This window comes from Myotis brandtii, unplaced genomic scaffold (genome assembly GCF_000412655.1).
Source record: "Myotis brandtii unplaced genomic scaffold, ASM41265v1 scaffold18, whole genome shotgun sequence".
In the NCBI taxonomy this organism is placed as follows: Eukaryota; Metazoa; Chordata; class Mammalia; order Chiroptera; family Vespertilionidae; genus Myotis; species Myotis brandtii.
The window spans coordinates 6,338,229-6,365,961 of NW_005356674.1; the positions used below are offsets into that span (position 1 = coordinate 6,338,229).

The following is a 27,733-nucleotide window of genomic DNA, read 5'->3' on the forward strand; positions in this document are numbered from 1 at the left end:
AAAGAGCGCCGGGGGGGGGGGGGGGGGATTCACTTGATGGGCAGTGATGATACCCCTCGCTCTGCTCTCCAACTTTTTCTTTGTATTTCTTTCCCACAACTTCCTCTCTGTGAGGGTATAAGTAGGGGGTCAGGGAAAGACATGAAAATCATTTGACACCTTCATCATGTTGGTAAAGGATACGGCCTCAGTGACTTCCAACAAGTAGCTTCATGGTTTTGTGCCAGTAATAGCCTTCTTAAAGGCTTTGGTCCATGTTCCACTATTTCCAGCTAGAATTTCTCCAACACAATTCTGCAAAGTAATGATGATGAAATGATGATGACAACTATTATGATAAATTTTATCCTAAAATTATTTGTCCTGCTTCCTAAATAACAAATAGAGACAAGCTCACCGGTTGCTATGAAACTTATAAGATATTTTTTATAGTGAAATGGGTAGAAATGTCCATATCTCTCTCCTTCTTGTCATGGAGGAAGGGGGCTGAACCAGGGTTCATTCAGATCCAGTGAGGTGTGTGGAGCATCCAGCGATTTCTTTCACCAATTCGGCACTTCCTGTCCAAGAATATGACATCAATGTCATTGGGTGTGCACATAGTAACCTCTGAGACCCAGTCTCCATTCTGCCATTATTCCCTCTCGTGATCCTTCACCCTAAATTTATTATGGTTTAGAGTCCACTCATCCCTAACTGCCCCCATTCTTAAACTATAAGAATGGTTTTTCACCAAAGCAGAACAAAATACATGCCCAGCATTCACCTGTTTCATACTCTCAGAATTGATCTGCCTGTTACCTTTTAAAGAGAAATCCAACGTGCTTATCTTGGGCAAAAACTCAAGAGTCAAAATAGATAAAGAGTGTCTGTTGAGTGTCACTTGACTTCACAACCAAGCTGCAAAATGATATGACGTTTGTCTTTAGAAGGACAGGCTTTGGGGCAGGGCAGAGAAGATGCAGCATCTTCAGTGGGTTGGAAGCATGGGTCTAAGGGCAGAACACAGAACTTGCTCATCCAGAACACCCCAGATCTGGTTTGCATGCATGGTGGATGTGGAACCCCATTTCAGGAGGGGCTTCTGTGGATCCTTCTGGCCAAAAACAGGGCCAGTGTGCTGTTTCAGGATAGAAAGGGATATGGGCAAGAGCTAAGACAGGCGCAGACGCCAAGAGGAGCCATTTGAATACAATTCATTAGTAATGGGACTCTTGTGGAATCGTGGGCATAACATTAAATGTTCAGGCAAGACTCCTAAAATGCTAGGAGAAGCTAACCTATCGGGGCTGTTCCTTCCAGCGGAGTCTCAACCTTTACTGTTTCCTTGGGTCACGTGGGCTCAGGATGGAAACCCCCTTTAAGTGAGAGGTTGGCCATAATGATGAATGTCATTCTTCTGTACTACAGTCCCCAGCAGACAACTCTGTCAGCCGTTTTGCTCATTCATCACACACTTGCTGTGCCTGACCTGCCTCAAGATCTTTGAGGGAGTGAGTCACAATACCTGCCCACAAGGACTTTAATATCTGGAATGATGGTCACACGTGACTCCTATAAGTGGAATAGGGTGGTATACACTACAGCAGTGTCAACAAGGTAGTGTAAAAACTAGAGAGGCCTTAAAGCTGACCTGCCCAATGGCTGAGAGCACAGCCCTCAGAGCCAGGCAGACCTATTTTCAATCCTGAGTCTGTAATTCATTTGCTGTGTGACCTGGGATAGATCATGTAACCTCTCTAAGCCTCAGTTTCTTCACCTGTAAAATGGGCATAACATCTATTTCATTACACTATGAGAATCTAATAAAATCTTATGTGTAAAGTAGGATATTAGGGAAAGGTTGATGGAAAGGATTGCTTTTTAATTAAGCCGTTAAAGAGAATTATTCCAGCGGGAGGGGAGGCAGCAGTGTGGTATTTTTTATCTTAAGAACATAAATGTGATGTTAGGAGGACATTTGGCGAATTTATTGCTTTATCTATGTGTGTGTTTGATTACAAATTTATTTGAGGAGACTCCTGAACTATTGATCTTTGCCAACTTCACCTTAGGAATTCAAGGAGTTGTGGAAGCCTATCAGAGCTGCCTTCCAAAGCTCCAACTCTATGGTCCCACCAACATCGCCCCCATCATTCAGAAGGTCGCCAAGTCAGCATCCGAAGAGACGAACACCAAGGAGGCATCGGTAAGGAGAGAGGCAGTTTGCCTGCTAATGGGAGATTGCCCTTTCTCACCTGGATATTGGCCATAGCACCCATCCCATTCTGACAATACATTACAGCAGGTGTGAGTTTGGACAAGTGACTTCACCTTCTCCTATCCTCAGTCTCCTCATCTGAAAACTGGGGATAACCATACCCATCTCTGCTGGGTTATTGTGAGGCTTAGAGATGATGCATCTCCAGCGTCTGCAACATTAGCTGGACAGTGGAATTTACTTTATTCACTGGAGTATCAGGCATACCCACATTGTGTTCTTAGGAAGATAACAAGAACTGTCCAAAATAAACTTGCTTCCCAATCGCATCTCCAGCGTCTGCAACATTAGCTGGACAGAGGGGACACTCAACAGTGGAATTTACTTTATTCACTGGAATATCAGGCATACCCACATTGTGTTCTTAGGAGGATAACAAGAACTGTCCAAAATAAACTTGCTTCCCAATGTACCCATAGTATAGATGAAACTGAAGCAAAATAATAGGTACTTCTGTCCCCTGGTGGTTAAGTACAACACAAAACCTCATAGCAAAGATTTGTTTTGTATTCTATCTGTGGTTTTCTTAAGAAAAATGCAAACCAAAGGTTTTTTGTGCTCAGAGCTATAAAGCTACTTTTGCCCAGCCCTGTATATTACCATAATAACTTTTCTATGTATCATTTTAATGGCATCAATATATTTCTTTTTTAGCTTTGTGACTTCTTTCAGATTTAGTAGAACATTGCTGATGTCTGGCATTTTCTCTGTGATTTTATCCTGGATTCCAAGATATTGCATTTGCAAAAAAAAAGTGATATACTACTCTCTCAGCTTCTTACATCAACTCCGCTAACCTATTTGTGCTGCATCCTGTTCTCAGCCTTCCCTCATGGTAGAATGGATGGAGGACCATGTTCATATCTAACCGAGCCTCTTCTTTTGCATACTGGAGCCATCTCCTCTGAATCATCCAAGGACATTGACCTACCAACTTTCACACCTGTCTCTCACCTATATTTTTCCCCTTTCTACTGAAGACTTATTTTCATTAGCAAATAGCACATCCTATATCTTCTGTTTAAGTTAAAATCTTTCCCTTGACACAACTTTAGTCTAGCTACTACCCCTTATTTTACCTCCCTTTAGAGCAAAATTCATTTAAAAATTTGCCTATACTCACTGTCTCCATCTTTCCTCCCCTTGGTTCCTCTACCTTTACCAGTCAGACTTTCCTCCCCAACATTCCTCTGAAACTACACTTGTCAATCAACAGTATCTCCATTTTTGCCAAACCCACTAAGGCCTTGGAGCAAATTTGAATCCTCATAGACACAAGATTTGAGGATAAGTGTTGGATAGGATCAGTATTTCATTTTATGTTTTAACATTTTTTTCTCATCAGAACTTCAAATTCAAATTCTTCAAATGATATGTTACTCAGAAACCCAACATATACCAGTAAAATAGATTTTAAGAAAACAGATTGTTCTTGGTAAATCTGGACTAAGGGATGGGGTGCAAACTTTTGTCCTTCTCCCCGTTTATCCCCAAGAGCATCCAAGGTGTCCCCAGGGCACCCCAGAGCCCATATTGAAAACACAAATCATCTCGGCCCCTCTGGGGTACCAGGAACTAGAAGAGAAAAAAGAGAACAGGGCTGACATAGGTCTGGACTTAGGCCTGGTATAAACCAACATGAGTTTTGCCCATCACTCACTCCCCCAGGGACAGGTAGTCTGCTCTGTGAGAACAGGTCAGGAAATGGTGCAAGAATGTCTAATCCACAGATCCCCAAACAACTGACCCTTATGGTCCAGGAACAATGGTTCTTTTCCCCAGCTGTTTCTCCTGTTCTTTAAACAATGTGTGGTCCTGCACCCCTTGTTATCACTGATAGCTAAGGGGCTTAAATTTGAACCTTATAGGCAAGTTGTGTCAGGGTCTGGATGTAGGATTTTCTCCTCGACTTTGTGGAACTCTTCTAGAAATTTAAAAAACAAAAAATATCCTCCATGTCTGAACAGGACCTCATATACATTCAAAGACGACTATACTCTTTCATCTGTGAGCATTTCCCTGGCCTGGCTTTGGAAGCAACTGTCACGGTAGCTTTATTGGAAATTTGCATCAGGCCTTTGATCCGACAGTCTGCAGCCTAGTACCTCTGACTAGATTAACTCTGGATCAGATTCTAGAATCCTGATAATCCCTTCAGATCAAGTGTTCTTAACCTTTTTTGTTCCATGGGCCCCATTAGCAGCTGATGAAGCCCAATGGGCCCCCTTCTCAGAAGTATTTTTAAAATGCACAAAATAATCGCATTTTAACATGCATATAAAACATTATTAATAAAATATTTTACACTCTTTTTTTTACACTATGTCTTCAAAATCCAGGGTGTACTTTACACTTACATCATCTTAATTTGGATGCTAAATTAGCATCACACATACTTGATCTTTATTAAAAGAAATTAAAATGTAAAATTCAGTTCCTCCATTGCTCTAGTCACATTTCAAGGGCTCAGCAGTCACATTGAGCTCATGGCTATTGTCTTGGGCAGTGCACCTTTAGACTTAAAAATCTCCAAGCTGAAGAGGCAATTACAAGCAATCTAGTCCCAACCCTCATCTGAGAGATGAAGCTGAAACCCAGAGGAGTGAAGGGATTTTCCCAGGATCTCAGAAAATGAGGCTTTGATGCCCGTCCTCCTGGCTCCTCCTTGCTGCTCCGTCAACCACACTGCTTCATAACAGTCACTAAGGTGATTATTAGAATTAACCTACAACTACTGCACCTGCCTTTCAGTCCCATTCATCGTACCCTTAAGTTTTCAGGACTGTCTACACACAGGCACTCAAAAGAATCTGTTGTCGCTGTTGCTGTAGCCAGAATGCACTGAAGGCACCTGATCTTGTCCTTGTCTCCCCACTCTCGGTCCCCGTTGCCTGGCGTCTGGTCCATCGCAGCAATACTTCATCCTGCTGATTCTGACCGACGGCGTCATCACAGACATGGCCGACACCCGGGAGGCCATCGTCCACGCCTCCCACCTCCCCATGTCGGTCATCATCGTGGGAGTGGGCAACGCCGACTTCAGTGACATGCAGATGCTGGATGGTGACGACGGGATCCTGAGGTCACCCAAGGGAGAGCCTGTCCTTCGAGACATTGTTCAGTTCGTGCCCTTCAGGAACTTCAAACACGTACGCATATCTCGGGGCTTCCCATGGGAGGGCAGGACCAAAACAAACTCACTCCTTACGTGTTTCCGCCAGTTGGTAGGGAAGCAACGCCGGCTATCCCTGCCTGCCTAGGCCAGGCCATCTCCCCCACAGGAGATGGAGAGCTTGGCTCTTTGGAGATAAAAGTGTAATTTGAATTAGAGATGAGAAGTCTTGCCAGCTATAGCAGCCAACATTTCACCGGCACTTGTCCCATCCATATAGCTTAGGACCTTGGTGCCGTCAGGGCTGCCATGTACAGGTGGGCAGAGTGTTCCCTGTGCAAGGGCCTGGCCAGAGAAGCAAGGGGCAGCTTCAATTCGGCCTGAGTTCTGCCTGTCGAGCCCTGTGCCCTGGCAGAGGCTCGTGTTTGCCTTGGCAAAGCATATTTTCAAATTGATAGAGGCCTAAATCCTCTATAAGTATGGTAAGCAGCACCAAGGAATTTAGTTAACTCCTTAAGGATGGAACCAGTAAGATGACAAAGGTAGTTCAAAGGAGGATATAACATAGTTGACTGTGGTCAGTGGGGAAAAGGCTGGAGTACGTTTGCTAGGGCAGGTTCAAAACTAGGGAATGGCCAAAGGGGTTAAAAATAAATAAATAGACTTTGGATTACCTTCTCCACTGGACAAAAATCTCCCCAGTTTTCCACAAGTTGACATCTAGCTGTACAGTCTTGAGCTGTAATCAATAATAAATAATGTCAAGCAGCATTACCTCCCCCTGATGACCCAAAGCAGGCGCAGTAGACAGTGCTCTAGTATGACATCGAAAAGGGCTTAATAACAATGTTTTGGCATTTCAATTGTTGGATCATTGTTAACTCAGTAGAAGGAGGGGCACCTTTAGAATTCCAACAGCAGCCTACACCTGTGGGGCTGAATTACCCAGGACGCTTCTAATTCAAGCAAAGGCTCCCTCCGGCCTGGGGGTGGCCCTGAAGAACCCTTCAGAGCCTCCCCAGCTGTGTCTGGGAGCCCTTGAGGGTCATGTGGGCTGTCAGACAGTCCTCTGTGACCTTCTGTTCCTTGCCTCAGGGAAAGTCACTCAAGAGCAGAGCAGCCCCGCCCCCATACCCCCTGTGGCTTTGCCCTCTCCACCACTGGTGGGGCCAGCAATACCCCTCCCAGTGGGTGGCAACTGAACTTGAGCTGCCCCACACGAGGGAATCTCCAGAATGCTCAGTGCCCTGAAGCAACTCCGCAGTCCCCTTGGAAACTGAGAATCCCCTCCTGTCCCTGCTGCTATGACCCCTCTGTCACCTGGGCCATCACTGCAGTGAAGTCTGATCCCTACATCTCAAGGGTCCCTGCTGGAAACATCTGTAGCTTCCACTGCAGCTCCTCAATCCTCAGGGCTGAGGTCAGTAATCTAGGGACCCAGAGAGGAAGGGACAGGCTCCACACCATCCACTCTAAGCTTTCCTTCCTAATGCTTTTTTGGAAAAGCCTTTCTACTCCAGCCAAAACCCCTCATTCAATGGGGTTTATCGGATATATCCAGGCACCTGTGAATCCCACTTGGAACCCACACTGGGACCCCAGCTACACTGGGCAAGGTAACTATAGGGGGTGAAGGATGGATGGACAGTTGTTTACATAGACAAGTCCCAGGGCCAGCGTCAGAGCCTTTGGCCTGTGCTTTGCAGAAATTGCCTGGTGTTCCGCTGCCGTCTTGGGACAGGAGTTAAAGCCAGCGTCAGGTAAATGGCAAGCCCAGTGGCCTCCACTGAACCCCAGATCTCATGAATTGCCAGCTCCATGGAGGGAGGTCACCGCTCACTCCAGGGCTCCTTGAACAATGAGGTATAGCTTAGACACCTAGTGCCACACAATTCTAATGCCCCTCTTAAGGAGGGCTACAGTGTAATTAGAATCCTTAAAGGAGCAAAAGAGCAATCCTTGACTACAGAGTTGAGTGCAGAGGGAGTTCCAAGTAACAGCCCCAACAGGCTCACAGGCAGCGAGCATGGTGAGGGGTGACCGTTCCACTGTAGCCCCTCTTCCTCCTGCCCGAGGAGGAGGTTTCCAAACGAAACCGCTCATCAGATGAAAGAGGCTCACCGTGTCCTCGGTTGTCTGCATGTGGACAGCAAGGAGTGCTGTCCTTTTCTAGGAAGGATGTGCTGGGGCCGGCTGAATGCACTGCTGCTGTGTTCATCAATGAGACTACTTACCTGCCTGATGCCCACGGTGGGGAAAGGGGTGCTCTTCCAGGTTGTGATGTCCTGCTCCATCTGGTCAGCAGGACAGAATAGCCATATCACTGACCACCACCTATAACTGCCTGAGTGAAGGGCCAAAGAACTTACTCCCTGGGAGAGTCATGCACTGCCCCAAACCACCTTCCCCTGCCACACACACACACACACACACACACACACACACACACACACACACGTGTGTGTGCCAAAACAATGCAGCTGAGCCAGGCTAGGTTCTAGCCTCTACCCCAAGCCTCCTCCCCTCATGGAGTGCCTACTGTGTGCAAGGCATGTGCTAGCATTGGGGCCACAGCGAGGTGAGAAAGCCGTGGGTCCAGGCTGCAAGGGATGAACTGGGGGGTTGCATGGTTGGGACATAGGAGTCAGCAGAAATATCTGTGGGTGACTGAAAGGGGCTAAAATGTTGCTACGGGACTTCCGAGCAGAGAGAAGTTGCCATGAGGAAAGTCCTTGAGCAGAGAGAAGTTGTATGAGGAAGGACAGAGCCTTGGTAAGCCGGGAGTGGAGGGGCATCGGCCAAGGGACCTGCCCTGATTGGGCGAGGAAGTGGCACACTCGCCGTGTGTGCTGCAGTCTCCAGCTGCTCAGAACGCCAGGAGCATATCATCCACCTTATCTTCATGGATTTCAAATTAGAATTTGAAAACCATTTCATTATCCAGACGACACTGAATTCAATAAGCCATAAATAAAATGAAAAGTGAGGAACTGATACACTTCATAGTAGCCCGTAACCCAGGAGCTGTCTCTCTTTTCCTGCTCTGCACGATAACTCAGGGCTTTGAAGTGGACAGGGCACTGGCTCCGAGCTGTGTGATTCTGGGCAAGTCATTTAACCCCTCTGTGCCACAGATTTTCATCAGTACAATGGGGCAAATGACATGCGCATTGGAAGATTAAAGGTGGAGTCTTCACAAAGCTTAGCACAGTGCCTGGTCTGAGTAGGTGATTAATAAATACAGCTGTTATTACCAGCTGTTTTCACATTTTTGGCCTTTTCCTAACCAACTAATACCCCCCAGCCCCTATTTGCTCACCAGACCCACCAGCACACGTGGGAGAATCACTTAATCTCTGTGCTGTCCCATGCAGTAGCAAATAGCCACATGTGGGTATTTACATTTAAATCATTACAATTAAATAAAATTTTAAAATGATCTCTTCAGTTGCACGAGCCACGTACCAAGGATGTATTAATTGCATGTGTCTAGTGACTACCATATTGGACTTTCCATCATGGTAACAAGTTCTATTTGACAGCACTATTTAGAAAAGTTTTTGTCTCCAAATAACAGCAAATCCATCTTACAGTGGAATACATGAATGGTTCTTAACCAAGGGTGACTCATTCCCCAGGGGACACTTGGCAATATCTGGAGACATTTTTAATGATGACAGTGTGGAGTGTCGAATTCACATCTAGTGGCTAGAGGCCAGGGATGTTTGTAAACATCCTACGATGCACAGGACAGTGCCCCAAAGAATTATCTGGCCCAAAACAGAAGTAGAGCTAAAGCTGGGGAACCCTGGATTAATTAAGTACAAACATATTTTTCTCATGTAGCTAGAAGTTAGGGAGTGGGGGCTGCTGACATCTGTTTTTTTCAGTGATGTGATAGTGTCAGGGCCAGCACTTGGCAATTCCCTTGGTGATAAAATGGTTGCCGTAGCTCCAGGAATCACATTCCTGTTCAAGGCAAAGAGGAAGAGGAAAGGGACACAGAGCCAACCATGTCTGTCCCCTTTTACCAAGAAGAAAAGCTTTCCAGCATCCCCCAGGAAAGCAATTTCTGTCTCAAAGATGAAGTTGGATCACATGGACCTCCCTAGATGGAAGGGAGGCTAGGAAATCACGTATTTGGCTTTGTAGCTTTTCTACGAGAGGTGGCCAGAGAGAAGGGATGGAAATGACTTTTTATATACCCCAGTATACACATGGATCATGAGCAACACACAACCCTGAGCAGTTATTTATAAAATAAAAGAGCATTCATGGATGTCAAATGTCCAACAGGCTATAACATCTCCAAGATGTAAAGAATCATCTTATTATTTTTAAATATGATTTTATTGAGAGAGAGAGAGAGACATCAATGTGAGAGAGAAACATTGATTAGCTGTCTCCTGCATGTACCCTACTGGAGATTTAGTCTGCAACAGGGCATGTGCCCTAAAGAATCACCTTATTATTTTTTAAATATGATTTTATTGATTTTAGAGAGAGAGAAAGGAAGAGGGGGAGAGAGAGAGAGACATCAATGTGAGATAGAAACATTGATTAGCTGTCTCCTGCATGTCCCCTACTGGAGATTTAGTCTGCAACAGGGCATGTGCCCTGACTGGGAATCGAACCCGGGAACTTCTGGTGCATGGGACAACACTCAACCAACTGAGCCACACCAGCCAGGCATGAAGAATCCTTCTAGAAAAATTCCTCACAGTGTTTTCAGATTGTTGTTAAGATATGTCTCTTATTTTGAGCCTCCTAAAAACTCTGTGAGATAGAATCAATGCTTATTCTTTCCTATTTTGTCTCTGAGAACAACAGGGCTCAGCAAAGCTGAATGGCTGAGTGACAAGCCACATAGGAAGGAAAGAGCTAGCAACCAGGTCATCAGGCATTTAGTATGCTTATTCTTTCCTATTTTGTCTCTCAGAACAACAGGGCTCAGCAAAGCTGAATGGCTGAGTGACAAGCCACATAGGAAGGAAAGAGCTAGCAACCAAGTCATCGGGCATTAGTTCACTCCGTTTCCTTCGGGATCTTTCCTGAGGCATCTCAAACACTTGTTAACTGGTCACTCTGCTTCACATTTTCAATCTCTTCAGTACTTATGATGGGGTTTGAGCAATTTTTCTTGGCCACAGGCTGAGCAGTTAGCACTGAATACCAAGAGTCCATGCAAAATATTAACCTCCACCTCCATCTGCCTCAAAACATACAGTGGAGCCATCATGCTGATAGAATAATGGCTACATTAATTAGCATGGGGGTACTCAATACGCTCCGTCACCAATACACACCTGGCTTCAAGCTTATTTTCCAGCTGAATGCCCCACCCACCAATTCTGCATTTGCACCACACACACACACACACACACACACACACACACACTTCAGTACCATCAGATGACTCACTGTCCCTAAAACAATTAAATGCCAATCCCTTCTCTATATTTTAAAACATACCCAACTTAAATGCCACCTCCTCTTGGAAGCCTGCTCTGATTTCCTCCAAGATGACGTAGTCTCTGTTTTCTGCGCTCCGGTCACACAGTGCTTATGACTCTGGAGCAGTGCTTCTCACATTCCATATGCACAGGAATCATGGGCATCAAATTAAAATGCAGATTCTGATTCAGTAGCTCAGAGATGGGTCTAAGATTCTATGTTTCTAATAAGCACCCATGTGATGTGATGTTGTTGGTTTGTAGCATGTGTCATCTTTTACCTTAAAGTAGGGTTAATTTTGGCTCCTCTCACATGATGCTAACTTCCCTAATAGTAAGAATAATAAACCCGCCCTAACTGGTTTGGCTCAGTGGATAGAGCGTTGGCCTGTGGACTGAAGGGTCCCAGGTTCGATTCTGGTCAAGGGCATGTACCTTGGTTGTGGGCACATCCCCAGTGGGGCGTGTGCAGGAGGCAGCTGATCCATGTCTCTCTCTCGTCGATGTTTCTGACTCTCTATCCCTCTCCCTTCCTCTCTGTAAAAAAATCAATAAAAATATATTTTAAAAAAAGAATAATAAACCCTAGCACAGTGCCTAGAACCTAAGTAAGTGTCTAGCATTGGATATAAATAGAAACAAAAGTGCAAGACAGTTCATTCTGCCACCTGATTTTCACCCATATTTCAGATGTGAACAGTGTGATATTTTGAGACAGGCATGCAAAAATAAAATTACGGAATTCATGGTTCAGGTTCCAACAACCTGACAACTCTTGCTTGGAGGCCCTTGTCAAATGCTGAATGAATGAATGAATGAATGAATGAGAGAGAGAGAGACTAGTGCTCAGAATAGGACTCAAGCCTTTGAGGCTGATTCTCAGCTTCCTCTGGCCAGCTGCCAAAGTCATGGTGATTTCTTCCTCCCTGCAGGCATCTCCGGCTGCCCTGGCAAAGAGCGTGTTGGCCGAAGTCCCAAACCAAGTCGTGGACTATTACAACGGCAAAGGGATTAAGCCAAAATGTTCATCAGAAATGTATGAGTCTTCCAGGACACTAGCACCATGAACTCCACACACTTTTACAGAGTTCCGAAATACTGCTCCTGCTACTATTTACTACTTCTACTGCTCCTGTACTTTAAAAAGCCACACATTTAAAAACTAGCACGTTTTGGTGATTTTTAACTAACTGGCCATTTTTTTTTTCTTTTTTGCATGTGTAGCCCTAAGGCCTGGATCTGGTAAGCCCTTGTATTGTTAAAGACTTTTTACAAAGACACACAAATAATTCCAACTTACTCTTTACATTACAGCATGTCGACTTGAAATAAAATGGTATCTGTATCTGTTTTTTATACAGGTTTGTTGAAATTTTGCTAAATTTCTTATTATCTTTACACTGTAAAGCATTTTGAAACAACTACTGAACGTTGATAGCCAAAACATATTTGGTTTTATCTGCTACAGGATGAGAGACTTTTCAAAATGGTAGATGCATGGACTGTATTTTGCATGTTTAAAAAACAAAACAAAACAAAACAAAACACAACACCCACACTGTTTTTGCAGTTGTTATCTATAATTCATCCCTGCTGAGAATGGTCTCTCTGCTGATGAAAAGATGTAGTCACCTAGGATTAGTCTTCTTGATGGCGGTCTGGGAACTTAGCCCAGCACCTCTCAGACTTTGCTGGGGATCTTGTCAAAATTGGGACCGTGATGCCATAGGTATGCACAGGCCCAAGATTCTGCTGCTCTGACAAGGTCCCAGGGCAAGCATGTCAAACTCAAAGGCTAACACGGGCCAAATAAACGAGGCATGCGGCCCATGGGCCGCGAGTTTGACATGCTTGTCCCAGGGGATGCTAGTGCAGTCTTCATATTGCACTGAGAGTACTGAGGTTCTAGACTTTAGGGTGTGATTGTAGAGACCATCTGAACCAGGGCGGACCCTAGTCTGCTTGAGAATGACACCTCTTCCCCATCAGTAGCACAAAGGTAGCCTGTCTCTGAGGAGGGAGTAGAAAGTAGTGAGACTGATTCCAGAAGCTGCACACCCCACATCAGCCTCACTGCTTTGTAGTCCCACCTCTTCCTTAAACAGATGAGGGAGTATTCCCCCTGGCCGGCTCCTGCCCTCTTAAAGGAGGCCTCTCTCTCCTTGCATGAATGATGCCATGTTTACATCAACCCCAAAGAATGACCTCGAAAAGTCTTCAGTAGAACCGTGACAATGGAGACTTGGCCATGGCAAAGGGCTGTGCGGTGTCGCTCCCCAGAAATGTGGCCCACCGAGTTGATTTTTAAGCTGAGCGTGGGGCTTCTTTTTGCCTCTTCTTTATCACTCCTGAGAGCAAACTTTATCAGCAGAAATGCCTACAATCATTCTTTTAGGTGGTGGTGTTTTGTTTTGATATAAAATGGCCAGTTTTGAACCAGAAGAATGAATGTTTCACTTATATAATCTTCTCACAGGGAAATGAACAAATGTTTTGCAGCATAAAAGGCACAAGACGGTCAGTGAGATAGGGAGGTAAATCGCAAGGTGAAATAGATCTGTATGTTGTTTGTTTGTTGAGGGGGGGACATATTAACAAGCAAATCAAATAGGCTTTGTATAATTTCCAGTGTTATAATTATAGATTCTAACCTTGCAAATACATGTCAGCCAAATGCACAACATTTTGGGAATGATGGGGAAAATGTATGACTGAAAAAAATCATAAATATTTAAACTGTATTGTTTTATGAATAAATTGGGTACTTACAGAATTTTTTTTAAGAGTTATGGTCTTGTTTCTCTTTTCAAGGCTTTTTTTTTTACCAGCGATTTATTTCATGTAGGGGGCATGGCTTCAGATTAGGACGAGCTCTTTCAAGGTCCCATAAAAACATGGATCATTGTTCTTAATAGACAATATTTAGGTTCTGTCCTACAGAAATATCTGGCAGTTGTTTCTAGCCCCAAACCAGGACAGGAGTTTCTTTGTCTGTGTGCCTGGAACAAAGTAAGCACTCAATAGATATTTTATGAATAAAGAGATGACTAATCAAATGAATGAATGCATGAATGAATGAGTGAATGAATGAACTTATTAACATGCCTCATGAGCAATCGAAGTTTTTTTTTTAATATATTTTTTGATTTTTTACAGAGAGGAGGAGAGAGGGATAGAGAGTTAGAAACATCGATGAGAGAAACATTGATCAGCTGCCTCCTGCACACCCCCTACTGAGGATGTGCCCGCAACCAAGGTACATGCCCTTGACCGGAATCGAACCTGGGACCCTTCAGTCTGCAGGCCGACGCTCTATCCACTGAGCCAAACCGGTTAGGGCAGCAATCAAAGTTTTAACAAGTAGAGTGAGTGGCTGTGGCTGTCAATCAAAATGATGCACCATGCCATCCTCAAATATCTGTTGAGATCTGTTACATTCATGTCAGGGCTTTCTGGGATCTGTGAGATGGAGTGACAGAGACAGAGTTCAGTTTGCCTAGCAGAACCTTATGAGAGTTGACTACCTTTTTCATAGCCAGACCGAACCCCAGCTCAAAAGAATAATAAAAATAAGGGCTTACTGTATGCCATCCACTGTTTTAAATGCTTGTCACACACAATCTCATTTAATCCTCCCAACAGTCCTAAAAGATAAGTAGTAGTCGTAGCCTCATTTTGCAGATAAGGAAACTAAGACACAGAGAGGTTGAATAACTAACCTAAGGTCACACAGCTATCAAAAGGCATAGACACTCTGGCTCCTGAGCTCAAACACATTTTTGTATATAGTTGATGGTTCTATATCCATCCATTGCGGTATCAAGCAGCAGATTCTTAAGAGATTTGAGAGAATGTGACTTAAAATATGACCTTTACCTTTATTTCAGAAATTTCTTCTCATCTGGTGATGTCAGCTTTTTGTTGTGGGTCTTGGCATCTTGTGATGTACAGCGTCCCCCTGGGAGCCGTAGAAGAGTCTCAGGATACAACTAGGTCTTCCCAACTTTTTGCCACCAAAGAGGCCATGTAGATCGGACATCCCCAATACAGATGCTCCCAGGAGCTGAGCAAGCCATGTGAACAACCGAGGAGGAACAGGTTCAAACAAAGGGACATGAAGAGTAGAGTGTGGTGAGGAGGGAGGGAAACTGGAAAGCGTGTGCCCAAAAGAGGGCAGCTGCCACCCAGCTCCAGGGGTCATGCACAAATGTGGGCCCAATGCAGCCAGTTCATCCTGTTTTTCAAGAGAATTGAATAACCTGATATTTGTCACAAAACCCACCAATTTGTAAATATGGAAAACTCATTCAAAATTAAACAATTTGTAGACACTACAAGTGTTGTAGACACTGCAAAATGAAAAATATCTCTGGGCTTACATTGACTCTGGAGTGCAAATTTGGAACCACTGACTTACTATATCCATGGCCTGCCCACCACTAGGCTTCAATAGATACCATAGACTAAATTCTTGAGGACAACACAGATTTTATGTCTGTGGTATATGTCTATTGATACTTGTATTAGAAACTGAAACTGCAAATGTAACATATTACCAATTTATTTAAATAACAATGATAAACCCATAATGTGTTAACATAAATAAAATATTTTTTATTTTAAAAAACTATATTTTTCCACCTGAAAATTATATGATCCTATTAACCCATGTCACCTCAATAAGTTTAATTAAAAAATAAAAATAACTTTTTAAATCTATATGTTCAAAACCAAAAAAATACTGAGATTGAGAAGTTCAGTGTGTCTTGCTTAATAAAAGACAGCTGGATTCTCATAGCTGCCTCTGCATTCAACCTATTGTGAAATGATGTTTTGGTTGAAGTACAATGAAAAAAATCTAGCCTCACATGGCAACATAGTTGATAAGAGGAGGAGTATTTTTAGCTTTCTTAGATAACTGTGCTTACTCTTCTTTTTACCACACCAAAAGTTAAGAAGGGGTAGTTTCTTAAAGTTTAGCTTTAGAAATAGGCAATCATATCAGTAAACCTTTCCTGGCATCTTCAGTGGTTCTTTTGCCATGCATGACTCTATAATAGTATGCACTGGTCGTTTGGAAAATGTTGATCCACTCAGTTATTCAGATATTCTAAATGCTCACACACTTTGTTTTACAATATAAGAAACATCACATTCTTGCTGTTTCATATCACTGCCAATCTCACCACACAGTCCTGAAGTATTGAGAATCTGTCGCATTAAGGTGGCAGATCCAGGTTTTCCAAACTTCTCATGTTTGCTAGAAAGCTCAAGTGTTATCCTTGGCAACAAACACTGTCAGTTGTTTTGCTTGAAGTGACAGGCTCGACTTCATTCATTTTCAAGAAAATATCTCCTAAATACACGTCTGAATAACTTGTTTATCTGTCTTTTTGTCAAGTAGAAATGGGGGGAGGGGGGAGAGAACCAGCTAGTTTGGGCACATAGACGTTTCCTGGAGGCCACCATCTCAGCTGGAACTAGCAGAGGCACTTTCTGGGTGCTTTGCCCCTTGTCACCCAGCCTCTGAAAAAGGCGTGAGAGCCAAGATTTAACAACATGTATAATTGTTCTGCTCTACCAAGAACACCCTTAGGTGACACTGCGTGTCCTTTCCTGCGAGGGTGTGACAGTGAGAAATAAATGACCACTGGTGCCTCCTTCTGAAAGGCAGTGAAGACTCCAGCAGACTGACCCACCATTGCTTTTGCACCATTAGTGCAAACGTCAGCACAGTGACACAGGCAAGTGACAGCTTTGTGTTTTTACCTCGTAGACTCCTTGAAAGGTTCAGGGACCTTTGGGAACCACGCTTAGAACTGCTTGCTCTAGACCACCCGGCAGAGGGTGCACGGGTTCACTGTCTCTGCGTCACAAATCCCCCACAAGCTCCGTGGCTTCAAACAACACTTTATCATCACACAGTTTTGCTGTCAGTCACAAGTCCAGGGAGACTCAGCTGGGTCCTTTCAGCCTCCTGAGGGTGGAATCGTGACATCAGCCGGACAGCCTTCCTTACCCGATGCCCCGCAAAGAATCTGCTTCCCGGCTCCCTCAGGCTGTTGGTTGAAACTGTAGAGCTGAGGTCCCATCTCCTCGCTGGCTGTCAGCTGGGAAGGTGGTAGGGGCAGTCTTTACTCTTGGAGACTTTGCACATTTCTTCTCCTGTTTTCCCTATGGCCCCCTCCTGCACTTGTGTGTCAAGTGCCCCTCAAACATTGAATCTCTCTGACTTCTCCCGCATCTCTGACTCCAGCCAGAAGAAGTTCTCTGCTTGTATGGGTTCATGTGGTTAGATGGGACCATCCAGATAACCCTGGGTTCGCTATCCTAAGTTGTATCACCTTAATTACATCTGCAAAGTCCCTGGTGTCATGTGACATAACATGCTTATAGGTTCCAGGGATAAGGGCACAGACATGTTGGAGGAGCACTCTGTCCACCACAGTGAGAATGAAGGATATTGCCCGATGGTTCGAAAAGGAAATATGGGGTGTTCCAGTACTGTAAGAGGGCTGCCCATGGAGACAGAAGGGGGTCAAGGAGGGGTACAGTGTAACAGACTAATTCGAGCGAGGGGGTGTCTATTAAAGCCAAAAGTCTGTTAAATAACAAAGTAGGTTTTCCAAATGCATGTGTTAAAAAATTGATAAATTAGTTTACCTGTAGACATGTTTGTGCAATTAAAATCAAGTATGTATGAAGTTTAATTTCACAGGAAAGTTTTCTATATGTATTACAATGATTTTATACTGAATGGGTCTAGTAAATGCGAGAATTCATCAGTTACCTCCAGTAAACAACTGCACACGGCTGGGGCATGTTTAGCTTAGTGCACGTGTGAACATCGGCTGACCAGCACGTGTTAAAACTCCTGCAGAAAGTCAGCCACGCGACAAAAGAACCAATTACCGAGAGCACGGTGCGGTGTGATCACGTGCTAAACAGTTGCTGAACATTGTTTACCAGCGGTGACTCTTGGATTTAAATACTTAGACTAGTTGTGGCTATGTAATGTTTACTTACGTTGGTGAAATTACTACAGAGTTTCCTCTGACATATGGCCTATTTGCTAAAATTTGTTACAAATAACAGTGAATTAATAACAAAGAATAACCTGTTAATTTCATTATAAGCAAATCTTGGTTAAAAGTATTTTTAAATTAACAGGGTATTCACTTTCACAAATGACATACGGACCAGAAATTTTGTCTATTAAATCTAAAGTCCATTAAATCGAGGTCCGCAAAGTCTAGGGTTTACTGTAGTGAAAAGCTACCTGCTGATTTCAAACCTCTGCCCAGGAGAGCTTCTTCCCGTCTGTTTGGATATCTGCCTTTTTCAGTCTTCCCAGAACTTGGTAAGTACCAACCCTGCACCAGGCAGAGGGGTGGGGAGGGTGGTGTGGGAGTTAGGAATGAAGGAGGCAGAAGGGAAATACCTGGTCTCTGCTCCCAGAGGAGCTCACAGCCTAGAGCAGTGGTTCTCAACCTGTGGGTCGCGACCCTTTGGCGGTCGAACGACCCTTTCACAGGGGTCGCCTAAGACCAGCCTGCATATCAGATATTTACATTACGATTCATAACAGTAGCAACATTACAGTTATAAGGTAGCAATGAAAATAATTTGGGTCACAACATGAGGAACTGTATTTAAAGGGCCAGAAGGTTGAGAACCACTGCCTTAGATTGTCAAATTTTAAAAAATAAAAACAGTCAACACAACAGTAGCCGTTCAATGTCAATGAATCACAATTATACCTTTTGTTGTTGTTGTTGGATCGGCAAAAAAATTTTTTTTGGTGTGCTGAAGAATTTTAGCCATTAGTTTATGTGTGCCGTGTGATGAAAAAGGTTGAAAATCACTGTTCAACACATCTGCCATATCATAACGTTTAAGATATACGCAAAGAACTTCCTCATGCAAATGTTCTTAAATACTGGGAAGCAGAAGCGCGGTGGCCCTTCCCAGGACCCCAGGTCTCTTCCAGAAAGCAGAGCCCTGCCTCACCTCGGTACTCCGGGCCCTGTTCTGGGCGCTCAGTACGTGATGAGAGCTTGCAGGAAAGGATGGGTGCGAGGAGGTGCCCTTCTGGTGGGAGGGAGCCAGGGCTGTGATGGAACCTCCCTGAAGTCTTCTGAGAGCCGTGGCTGCTCAGTGCAAATCAGATTCTGGTGCGTTAACCTCCATTGCACCGAAATTCTCAATTTAACAGAGCTTTCGGGGCAAACACCATTAAGTACAACAAACTTTTCACACAAGAGAATTCGGCCAGTGTCTCAGGGTTTATGTAATACAGTTACATAATCCAGATACCTCCCCAAATTTTCCAGCCTTTCATTAGAAACCCCAAGAGAATAGAGTTGATGCAATGTTTTGGAACGAGATAGAGATGGTGGTTCACCACATTGTGCGTGTATGGACTGTCACTGAATTGTCCACTTTAAAATGGTGAATTGTATGTTATTTTGCATGAATTTCCCTGCAATTCTTAAAAACCCAAAATGTTCAGAGACCCAGTTTATGTGATTAGCAGGCAATCCAGTCGCTCACAGGGACCCCTCCCATCCTCACTTCTCACTTTGGACTTGGCTCCAGGTGCTTCTGCTAATCACCTCCTCCCTCTCCTCTCTTATTAACACACTTCTGGACTGCTGCCTTTTTCTTTAAAATTTAAAGTTTAAATTATATGCCAGCCCCCACTCCCTACAGGCACCATGGACACAGCTCCCATGCTTAATTCTCCAAAGTATAGACAAGAACAGACAATAGTGCTTAACAAAGATTTCCTGCATGTTTGAACTGAACAAAGGAAATTTTAATGCGAGAGAACTACACTTAATATTAGATACCTTGTTTAACAAAATGTGAGTCCTATGGCAATGACTTATTTTCTATTTGTTGTTTTTCTTTCTCTCCTAATAAACGTGGAAAGATACTATGTAGGACTAGTGATTGCTCACAGCTCCTTAAACATTCTACAAAATTTAATTTACATAGAATCTAAGATGCCATTGATTTTAAGATGCACCATTGTTTTATGTACTCCTTAAAAAGAAAGAAAAGAAACACACAATTACACTATTACACAGTCAGTTGTGAGCTTCATCATGATTTAAACAATGCTAAAATGTAGAAAAATATGCATCTTAGAATCAATGAAATAGGATAATCTCTTTCTGTGTCAACACATCACACTTACACACATACATCTACAAACACGCACAAGCGGGATTGCAAATGAGATCTGCTCTCCATTAGGCAGAAGCCGGAGGGTGCCATCGCTGGGGAACGTGATTGCTGTAGAGATGTTTTTAGCAGGTAGCAAGCTTAGCAGTTGGCTAGGTTCCAACTCTACAAAATAGATTATTTTATGCTGAGCTTATACCGTTGGGGATCCTCCTGAAGCTACTTCTAGTCTCATGTTTTATTTACTTCATGGTGAGTTGGAAAACAAAAATAACAAAGAAATATTTTAAAATGCTTGAATGCTGAATAAAAAACAAACACTAGATACCTTGCTTGCTCTAAGAAGTTCTGGGTTATAAGATATATCATTAATGTAAGAACTCCTAGGAGGAGGGAAAAAAAACACTATTAAATGCTAACAAAAATTTCACGTTTGCCACCAATAGCACACATTTATCCCCACAACCCCATCCCCCTTTCTTATTCAGTGTCAAAACGCACCTTAGCCTTCCTCAGACGGTGACGTTATTATTTTACTAAAACAATTTTTAATGTTGGCATGATTGCAGGTAGATAAAGAAGGTGAAGGAAAGAGCTAAGGAACATATGTGCAGACTGTGACTTTAAGATTCTTCTGCCATTGCAGTTAAGCAGAGCACAGCAAAGAAATATTGTGACTTGTACGTGTGCCTGGGACTCTGACCTTTTTGGGTGTTTAGAGTGGATAATATAATTCTGAAGTTTACCCGAGAACACTGAGGTTTTCTATGCATTTCCTGACTGATTAAACTTGCAGTGGTTTCTAATTGTGAAAGCCCAGTGTGGCCCTAGCTGCTTTGGCTCAGTGGATAGAGCATCGGCCTGCGGACTGAAGAGTCCCGGGTTCGATTCTGATCAAGGGCATGTACGTAGGTTGTAGGCTTAATCCCCAGCCCTGGTCAGGATGCATGCAGGAGGCAACCAATCAATGTGTCTCTCCACATCGATGTCTCTCTCTTTCTCTGTCTTTCTCCTTTCCTTCCACTCTCTCTAAAAATCAATGGAAAAATATCCTCGGGTAATAATTAACAACAACAATAACAAAAAGAAATATTAAAATAAAAAAGCCCCGTAAGGATTCATGAAGGGACACACACAGGCTGCCATTCCATTCCTGTCTGTGTTTCTGAGTCCTGAGAGCATCAGAGAATCCTGAAACTGCAGCCTTGTTAACGGGACAAAAAAATGCTTTTCCCCAGAAAGTAAATACAATGTCACGTTCTCTAGTCTTACCCAGGAATTTCTAGAAATTAAAAAAAAAGAATGATTCATGCATTGGTTTCTTCTAGTATGTGGAGTGCCCTTTTCTTTCATGCACATATGTACCTACATGCACCTACATATACTTTCGTAAAATTGAAAACAGAACCCAAGTGTGGCAGGGGTCACTCTAAGATGGACAAACGCCATTTCCCCTGTTAGTGCTCCCATCCTGATGGCCATGGTAAGATTTCTAAGGAAGGAGATTCTTTCACAGATCATCAAACCGGTAGAGTAGATTTCACAAGGAAGATCCCTCTTCCCTCTTGCATATTGAATGATTTTTCCAAGTAACACACACATGCTAAATAAGGACCTCCTGAAGTCATTAACAACCCAAAGGTAAGTCCTTGGCAACCTGCTGGGGTCCCTAGGATTGCAATCCCTGCATTATGGAAAGCCATCAGAGAGCCAAATGTCAAACCCAGGTGGACTGGAGTGTGGGGTATTAAAAATACTTATACCTGGAGGGATGGATTAGGCTGGGAAGGTAATTTTCCAACCTAAACTAATTCATTTAGAGCTTAATATGAATCAAATGAATTGAAAGTGACTAAAAACATCATCAAGTACAGCCACGGCTGGGAAACTACCATCACAGCTGTCCATGTCTCCTTATTTCATATCCTCGGGATCAGAATGCGCTGAGCTGAGCTGCCGTTCTGCAGACCTCAGTTCATTTGGGGGCTGTGCGTTGATCCATTCCAGCACAGATAGTTGGCCAGCTGGTCCGACCCTCCCAAAGAAAGCAGGATCGTGATGGTGATGGGCAAGAATTTTGGCAGCAGGCAGAAATATGTTTCCCTAAAAAATATAAATTTAGTTACCTTCTCTGACCCTCAGATTCCTCACATATAAAGCGAAAACAATACCATCTACCTCTTCGAGTCCTTGTGAGGACTCTAGGAGATAATATATTTAAAATGTTGAGCTCAATGTCTAGCATATATTAAAGGATCTCTATAAGTCATTGTTTTTAGCATCTAGAAGACAACAGCATGACTAAACAAATAATGAGTCCAGCCAGTGTGGCTCAGCAGTGAGTATGGACCCAGGAACCAAGAGGTCACTGGTTTGATTCCTGGTCAGGGCTCATGCCTGGGTTGTGGGCTCAATCCCCAGTAGGGGATGCGCAGGTGACAATCGGTGATGTTTCTCTCTCTTTGATGCTTCTGTTTATCCTTCTTGTGACCTCTTTCTCCAAAAAAAAAAAAATCAATGAAAGTGACAATCGGTGATGTTTCTCTCTCATTGATGCTTCTGTTTCTCTATCCTTCTCGTGACCTCTTTCTCCAAAAAAAAAAAAATCAATGAAACACATAAAAATTAATTAAAATAAGCTGGAAAAGGCAAAAACCTTTAGCATTTGATGGTGTTTACCACAGCAACTGATTCTGGGATAAACAAATGATATGGGCCAGGCCAAATAACCCAAACTTAGGACTTTTGTTGGAGCTCTCAGGAGAGCGTAACTTTCCTTTGATGTTGCTACACTGTAAGGACATGAGTCTGTGTGAGCAGGAAGTCATCCTGCCACCTCACAGGAATGAAGACAAAACAGAGGAAAGACAACTAAGAGGTTAAAAAAAAAAAAAGGAAAAGGAACGAGTTAGCATGTTGATGACCTCAATCAGGCTCTGGATCCAGCCTTGCCGGAAGCTTGGTCTACTAGTGGAATTTTCAGCTACCAACCCAGTTGAAGTTTACCCAATGGAGTATCCAAATTAATATAGTATGATTTATCTATTATTTTATTGTAAGTACTCTGCCTTAGGACCATGGAAAACAGGTTTATTTTTAATTCCCCTGTAGGATTTAGCACATATAGAGCATATGGCACATGGGATTTGAAATACAGAAGGTGCTTGGATATTTGTTGAATGAAATGAGCATGTTGCCCATTCACTGACCTCTACTTCACTTTCTAACATGAAATGGAAAAGAAATAGAGGAGATATAAACTGTTTCTAGACTGGATAAAATCATTCGAGGAGCCACTGCAGAAAAAGATCAAAAGGGCAGGCAATTACAGTGTCCTCCTCTCCTCCACCTAAGAAGCCCACTGTGTTCCTTCCTCATAGTCTACACTACATCCACCACTTCTATTTCCCTTCCTGTCCATTAAATAATGTCCCTCTGCATTTTTCATTTTAGGATTTGGAATAAGAATTCAGCTATCTATGCATGAAACGATGGAGAGATGAAGGTCCGATCTCTTTCACATTTTTGGAAGGAGGAGGGAAATCTTGATTAAGGTGTTCTTTACAGAAGATTGGGGTTGGGGGTACTGAGGAAAGTTTGAGGGAGAACGGTTCCTTAAACCACAGGCTGGCCTCTCTCTCCTCCTCAGAAAAAGCCATTGTGTTTTAGAGTCCACGAAAGCATCCATTATAACCAGCACCTTCTACTGCCTGAGGCCTCCCAGCTGCCCAGTGCTGGGACGGTCCCCTGCGCTCATGGGAGAACGTGCCAAGTTCAGGTAACAAAGTCCATTTCCCTAAGAATCAATTTCTGATATATTTATTTTGTCGAATGACCAACTCCCAACTTCCCTTTTGCAGAAGGACTTGCCCACTCAGCATGACATTTTACATTCAGACACTTCTGATCCAGTTGATATTTCACTTTAAAGATCATTGTTCCCCTTTCCTGCTGGCCATAGCTTAGGCAAGGAGACATTTTATATATAACTTCTGCTTTCAGTCATCCAAACCAGCAAGCGTAAAGGCTCAGCATCATGTAGAGTGGAAAAAATAGGGGTGGGAATTAGGAGACCTGGGTTCTAAACCAGACTGTACCAGGCATATGGTTTTACTAGGGGTGTTTACTAGATATGTAGTCCCGGGCAATTTACTCAACCCCTCCGGCCATTGTACATTCCTCATAGATTGTTGTGGGGATTAAATGAAATAATATTTGCAAAACATTTAACATTGTAGCAGACACTATATATATGGTTCACAAAGTAAATTTACTATGAACATTCTCATTGCTCCTATTACTAATGTTATGGTCTAGCAACTATTTCTTTTCCAGAGAACACATGCTCTCTCAAACAAATTACTGTTCCCATCATGACTGACTCACTCAAAGGTAACTGTTTTCCTTTAAGGCAAAGATTGCAGAACACACTAGGCCAGTGGTTCTCAACCTGTGGGTCGCCTAAGACCATCGGAAAACACACATATATTGTTTTTGTGATTAATCACTATGCTTTAATTATGTTCAATTTGTAACAATGAAAAGACGTCCTGCATATCAGATATTTACATTAAGATTCATAATGGTTGGGGGTCATCACAACATGAGGAACTGTATTAAAGGGTCGCGGCATTAGGAAGGTTGAGAACCATTGCACTAGGCACTCCCTTCAATGCTCCTGGGCTGAGGGTTGTGAATTTCAAGGAGAAATGAAGAGATGGAAGGAAGAGAGGGGAGTGGGCTTAGCTTACTACACCTTGTCTAGAAAATAGCCCTGGCTCCCTGATGGGTGTCCATGGTGTTGAAGATGATGATGGTGATGATGTTTTTTAAACAATGAAAACACTACTCTTATGTATATTGTACTTCTTTAGTATTAAAAGCAGATCAGCAAACGTGGACATAAAAGACACCAGAGGCCAACAGAAAGACAAAAAGGTCTCCTAATAGTTCATTAGGAATCTTGCATGATTGCATCCAGAAGAAAAGTGTAGATCAAGATCTTTCATAATTACTATAATATCTAACAGGAAGTCTATATAAATATTAATAATAGTAGCCAGCGTATTTTAATTCTTACTATGGGCTAAGTACTGTGTAAAGCACTTTATATATCTACTAGAGGTCGGATGCACGAAATTCGTGTAAAGGGCTCGGCCCCCGCTGCCCTCGGCCCCCACCCACCACGGCAGCTGCCTCTGCCTTGGCCCTCACAGCCCTGGCTTTCTCCGGAAGGTCGTCTGGAAGGACATCCAGGCTAATTAGCATATTACCCTTTTATTATATAGGATATCTATATAATTTCATCTAATCTGTGCTGTTACCTTGTGAAGGAGGTTTTTTAAAAATCATATCTTACAACCCTAACCAGTTTGGCTCAGTGGATAGAGCATTGGCCCAGGGATGAAGGGTCCCGAGTTTGATTCTGGTCAAGGGCACATGCCTGGGTTGTGGGCTCAATCCCCAGTAAGGAGTGTGCAGGAGGCAGCCAATCAGTGATTCTCTTTCATCATTGATGTTTCTATCTCTCTCTCCTTTCCTCTTGATATTTATATCTCTCTCTCCTTCTCCATTCCTCTCTGAAATCAATAAAAATATATGTTAAAAAATAGAAATAATAAAATTATATCTTACAGATGAGGAAACTCAGAAAAACCAAGTGATATACCCGGGTGCATAGAAATAGGAGCAGAGACAGGATCTGAATCCAGACCTTCCCACTTCTAAAACAGACTCCTCTAGCCCATCGTATGGGAGTATGGAGTCCTCAGCTTCTCCTGTTGTTGGTGGAGGAGGAGGCAGAAGGAGCCAGTCAGTGAGTAAGGCAGAACCCTTTCCTTCTGTTAGACATTTGGTAACCTAAGTGCAGAAGCTTTCAGACAACTTTTGGTGCTGGGGTCGCCCATCCTGTTGGTGTGGTCATTCTGGCTACTCTCAATATTTCACACCAGATTTCCATATACCTTTGACACCATAAAATTTTTCTTTCAAAATGTATACTTTAGTGATCTGTAGTATATGTAAAAGTTGTGCAACTATGACTGCTAAAATTTCCAAGTATTTCTGAAGTTCGTAGAAATGTAGGGCTTCCAGGAGGACTGAAGAAATATATTATACTGGATTGCCCCGCCTTTAAAGAGTTTGCAGTCTTGTCCAGAAGGTATGGTTTATAAATTTGAGGCTTCTCACTACTTATAATAAACAAGAATAATACCCTGTGAGAACATATATTCATATGGTAAGTGCTAAGATAGGAGAGGAATTAACAGCCAGGGTGATGGTGAGGGATCCTCACAGAGGAGGCAGCCTTGGAGATGAGGGAAAATTGGAGAAGTGCTGTGAGCAGGGATGGTGTCAGATGCAAGGATCTCTCTGGCTCAATGGCCCAAGTGTTAAACTCTTGCCAAGCATAACTATTTGCCCTACTGAGAGACTGGCTGGGGTGGGGGGTGGGGGGTGGAGGGGAGACTCAAGAGAAAATAGAAAAGAGATTAGATGAAGCCAAGTGATTTCAGAGATCGCCTGGTTTATTTGAAGGTAATTTATATAATAGTGACCAGCAGCTCCTCTCAGTCATCTGTTTCAGCGGGATGTGTGCTTTGCTGAGCGAAGACAGCATTTGGCCCTTGGTTGGAAATTCCTGCTTTAAAAAACCATTTTGTTCCATTTTGAAATAAAGTGGGAGTGAAAGCCATGCCCCATGATGCTTCATGGTTAATAAAACTGCAAAGACATTTCTGCCTGGGCATAAAAGATTATTTTAAGCACCATCTCCCGGGCTCTTTGGTTACTAAGGGAATCCTGTGTCAGCTCAGCAGCGCAGACAGGCGAGTTGCCATGACGATCCTGCTAAGCTGGCTGGAGTCTAAATGCCACAGATGGAGGAACCACTGTCAATACCCGACTCCTGAGCAGTCTGGCAGTGCCCTCCCTGCCCCTTGCAGTTTGCCACTCACTCCTCCTTCTAAACCTACCTTGGCTGCCCACTCCTTTGCCACTAAGATTGCACAATCCCAGCTGGAAGGGCACTCAAGGTCACTGGCTCATCTGGTTTGATGGTCAGTCTCCTGTCCTAGAATAGGTTGCTCATGCTGGAATGTATTCAAGTATTTGGGCATGTAGAGTCCTTCATGCCTGGCCTTTGTCTCTTTAAATAAAAGAAATACTAGTTATTTACCAAGAAGCTGTACTAGGAAGCAGAAAAAATCTGGAATAAATATTTTCTTTCCTGTAAACCAACCAGACATAATCTGAAACAGTTTTACAGGGTAGGTTTGTCATGGTGGTCAGCAATTGGTCACCCCCTGCAGCACCCTGGATGCAATTCCATTGTTTCACATGGACAGACACGTGGTGTTTCTGGCAAACTACATTGTCTAAAGATGGCTGAAACCATCCCAGGTGCTCATCTTTCAATGTGATTTTGCCATGTTCACCTTGAGAGGTAGGTTTATGTTCCTTCTCCTTGAATCTGGGCCAGCTTGTGTCTTAAGTGAAGTAATCCCATGTGATTTGTAAGGCTAGGTCATAAAAGGTAATACAGCTTTTTCCCGGTTCTCTTAAGATGCGTGTTCTTAGAACCCAACCACCATGTTGTAGGGAAGCCCAAGCAGCCACATGGAGAGACTACATCCAGGTGCTCCAGCAAACAGACTAATTGAGGTCCTGGCTGGTAGGTATCATCATCCACCGGGTATAGAGCCAATGAGCCTTCAAATG

General features: G+C 43.3%; 1 protein-coding gene across 1 annotated transcript in view; it reads left to right on the forward strand.

Annotated features, from left to right (window-relative positions):
• Window positions 1–13,301, forward strand: part of LOC102253473 (copine-4) — a 110,108-nt gene extending 96,807 nt beyond the window's left edge. The window contains exons 11-13 of the mRNA XM_005863674.2: window positions 2,055–2,188; window positions 5,173–5,409; window positions 11,758–13,301. Coding sequence (XP_005863736.2) covers window positions 2,055–2,188; window positions 5,173–5,409; window positions 11,758–11,892 — 506 coding nt within the window. The 3' untranslated portion in view covers window positions 11,893–13,301. The remainder of the gene's footprint in view (window positions 1–2,054; window positions 2,189–5,172; window positions 5,410–11,757) is intronic.
• Window positions 13,302–27,733: the final 14,432 nt, after the last annotated feature.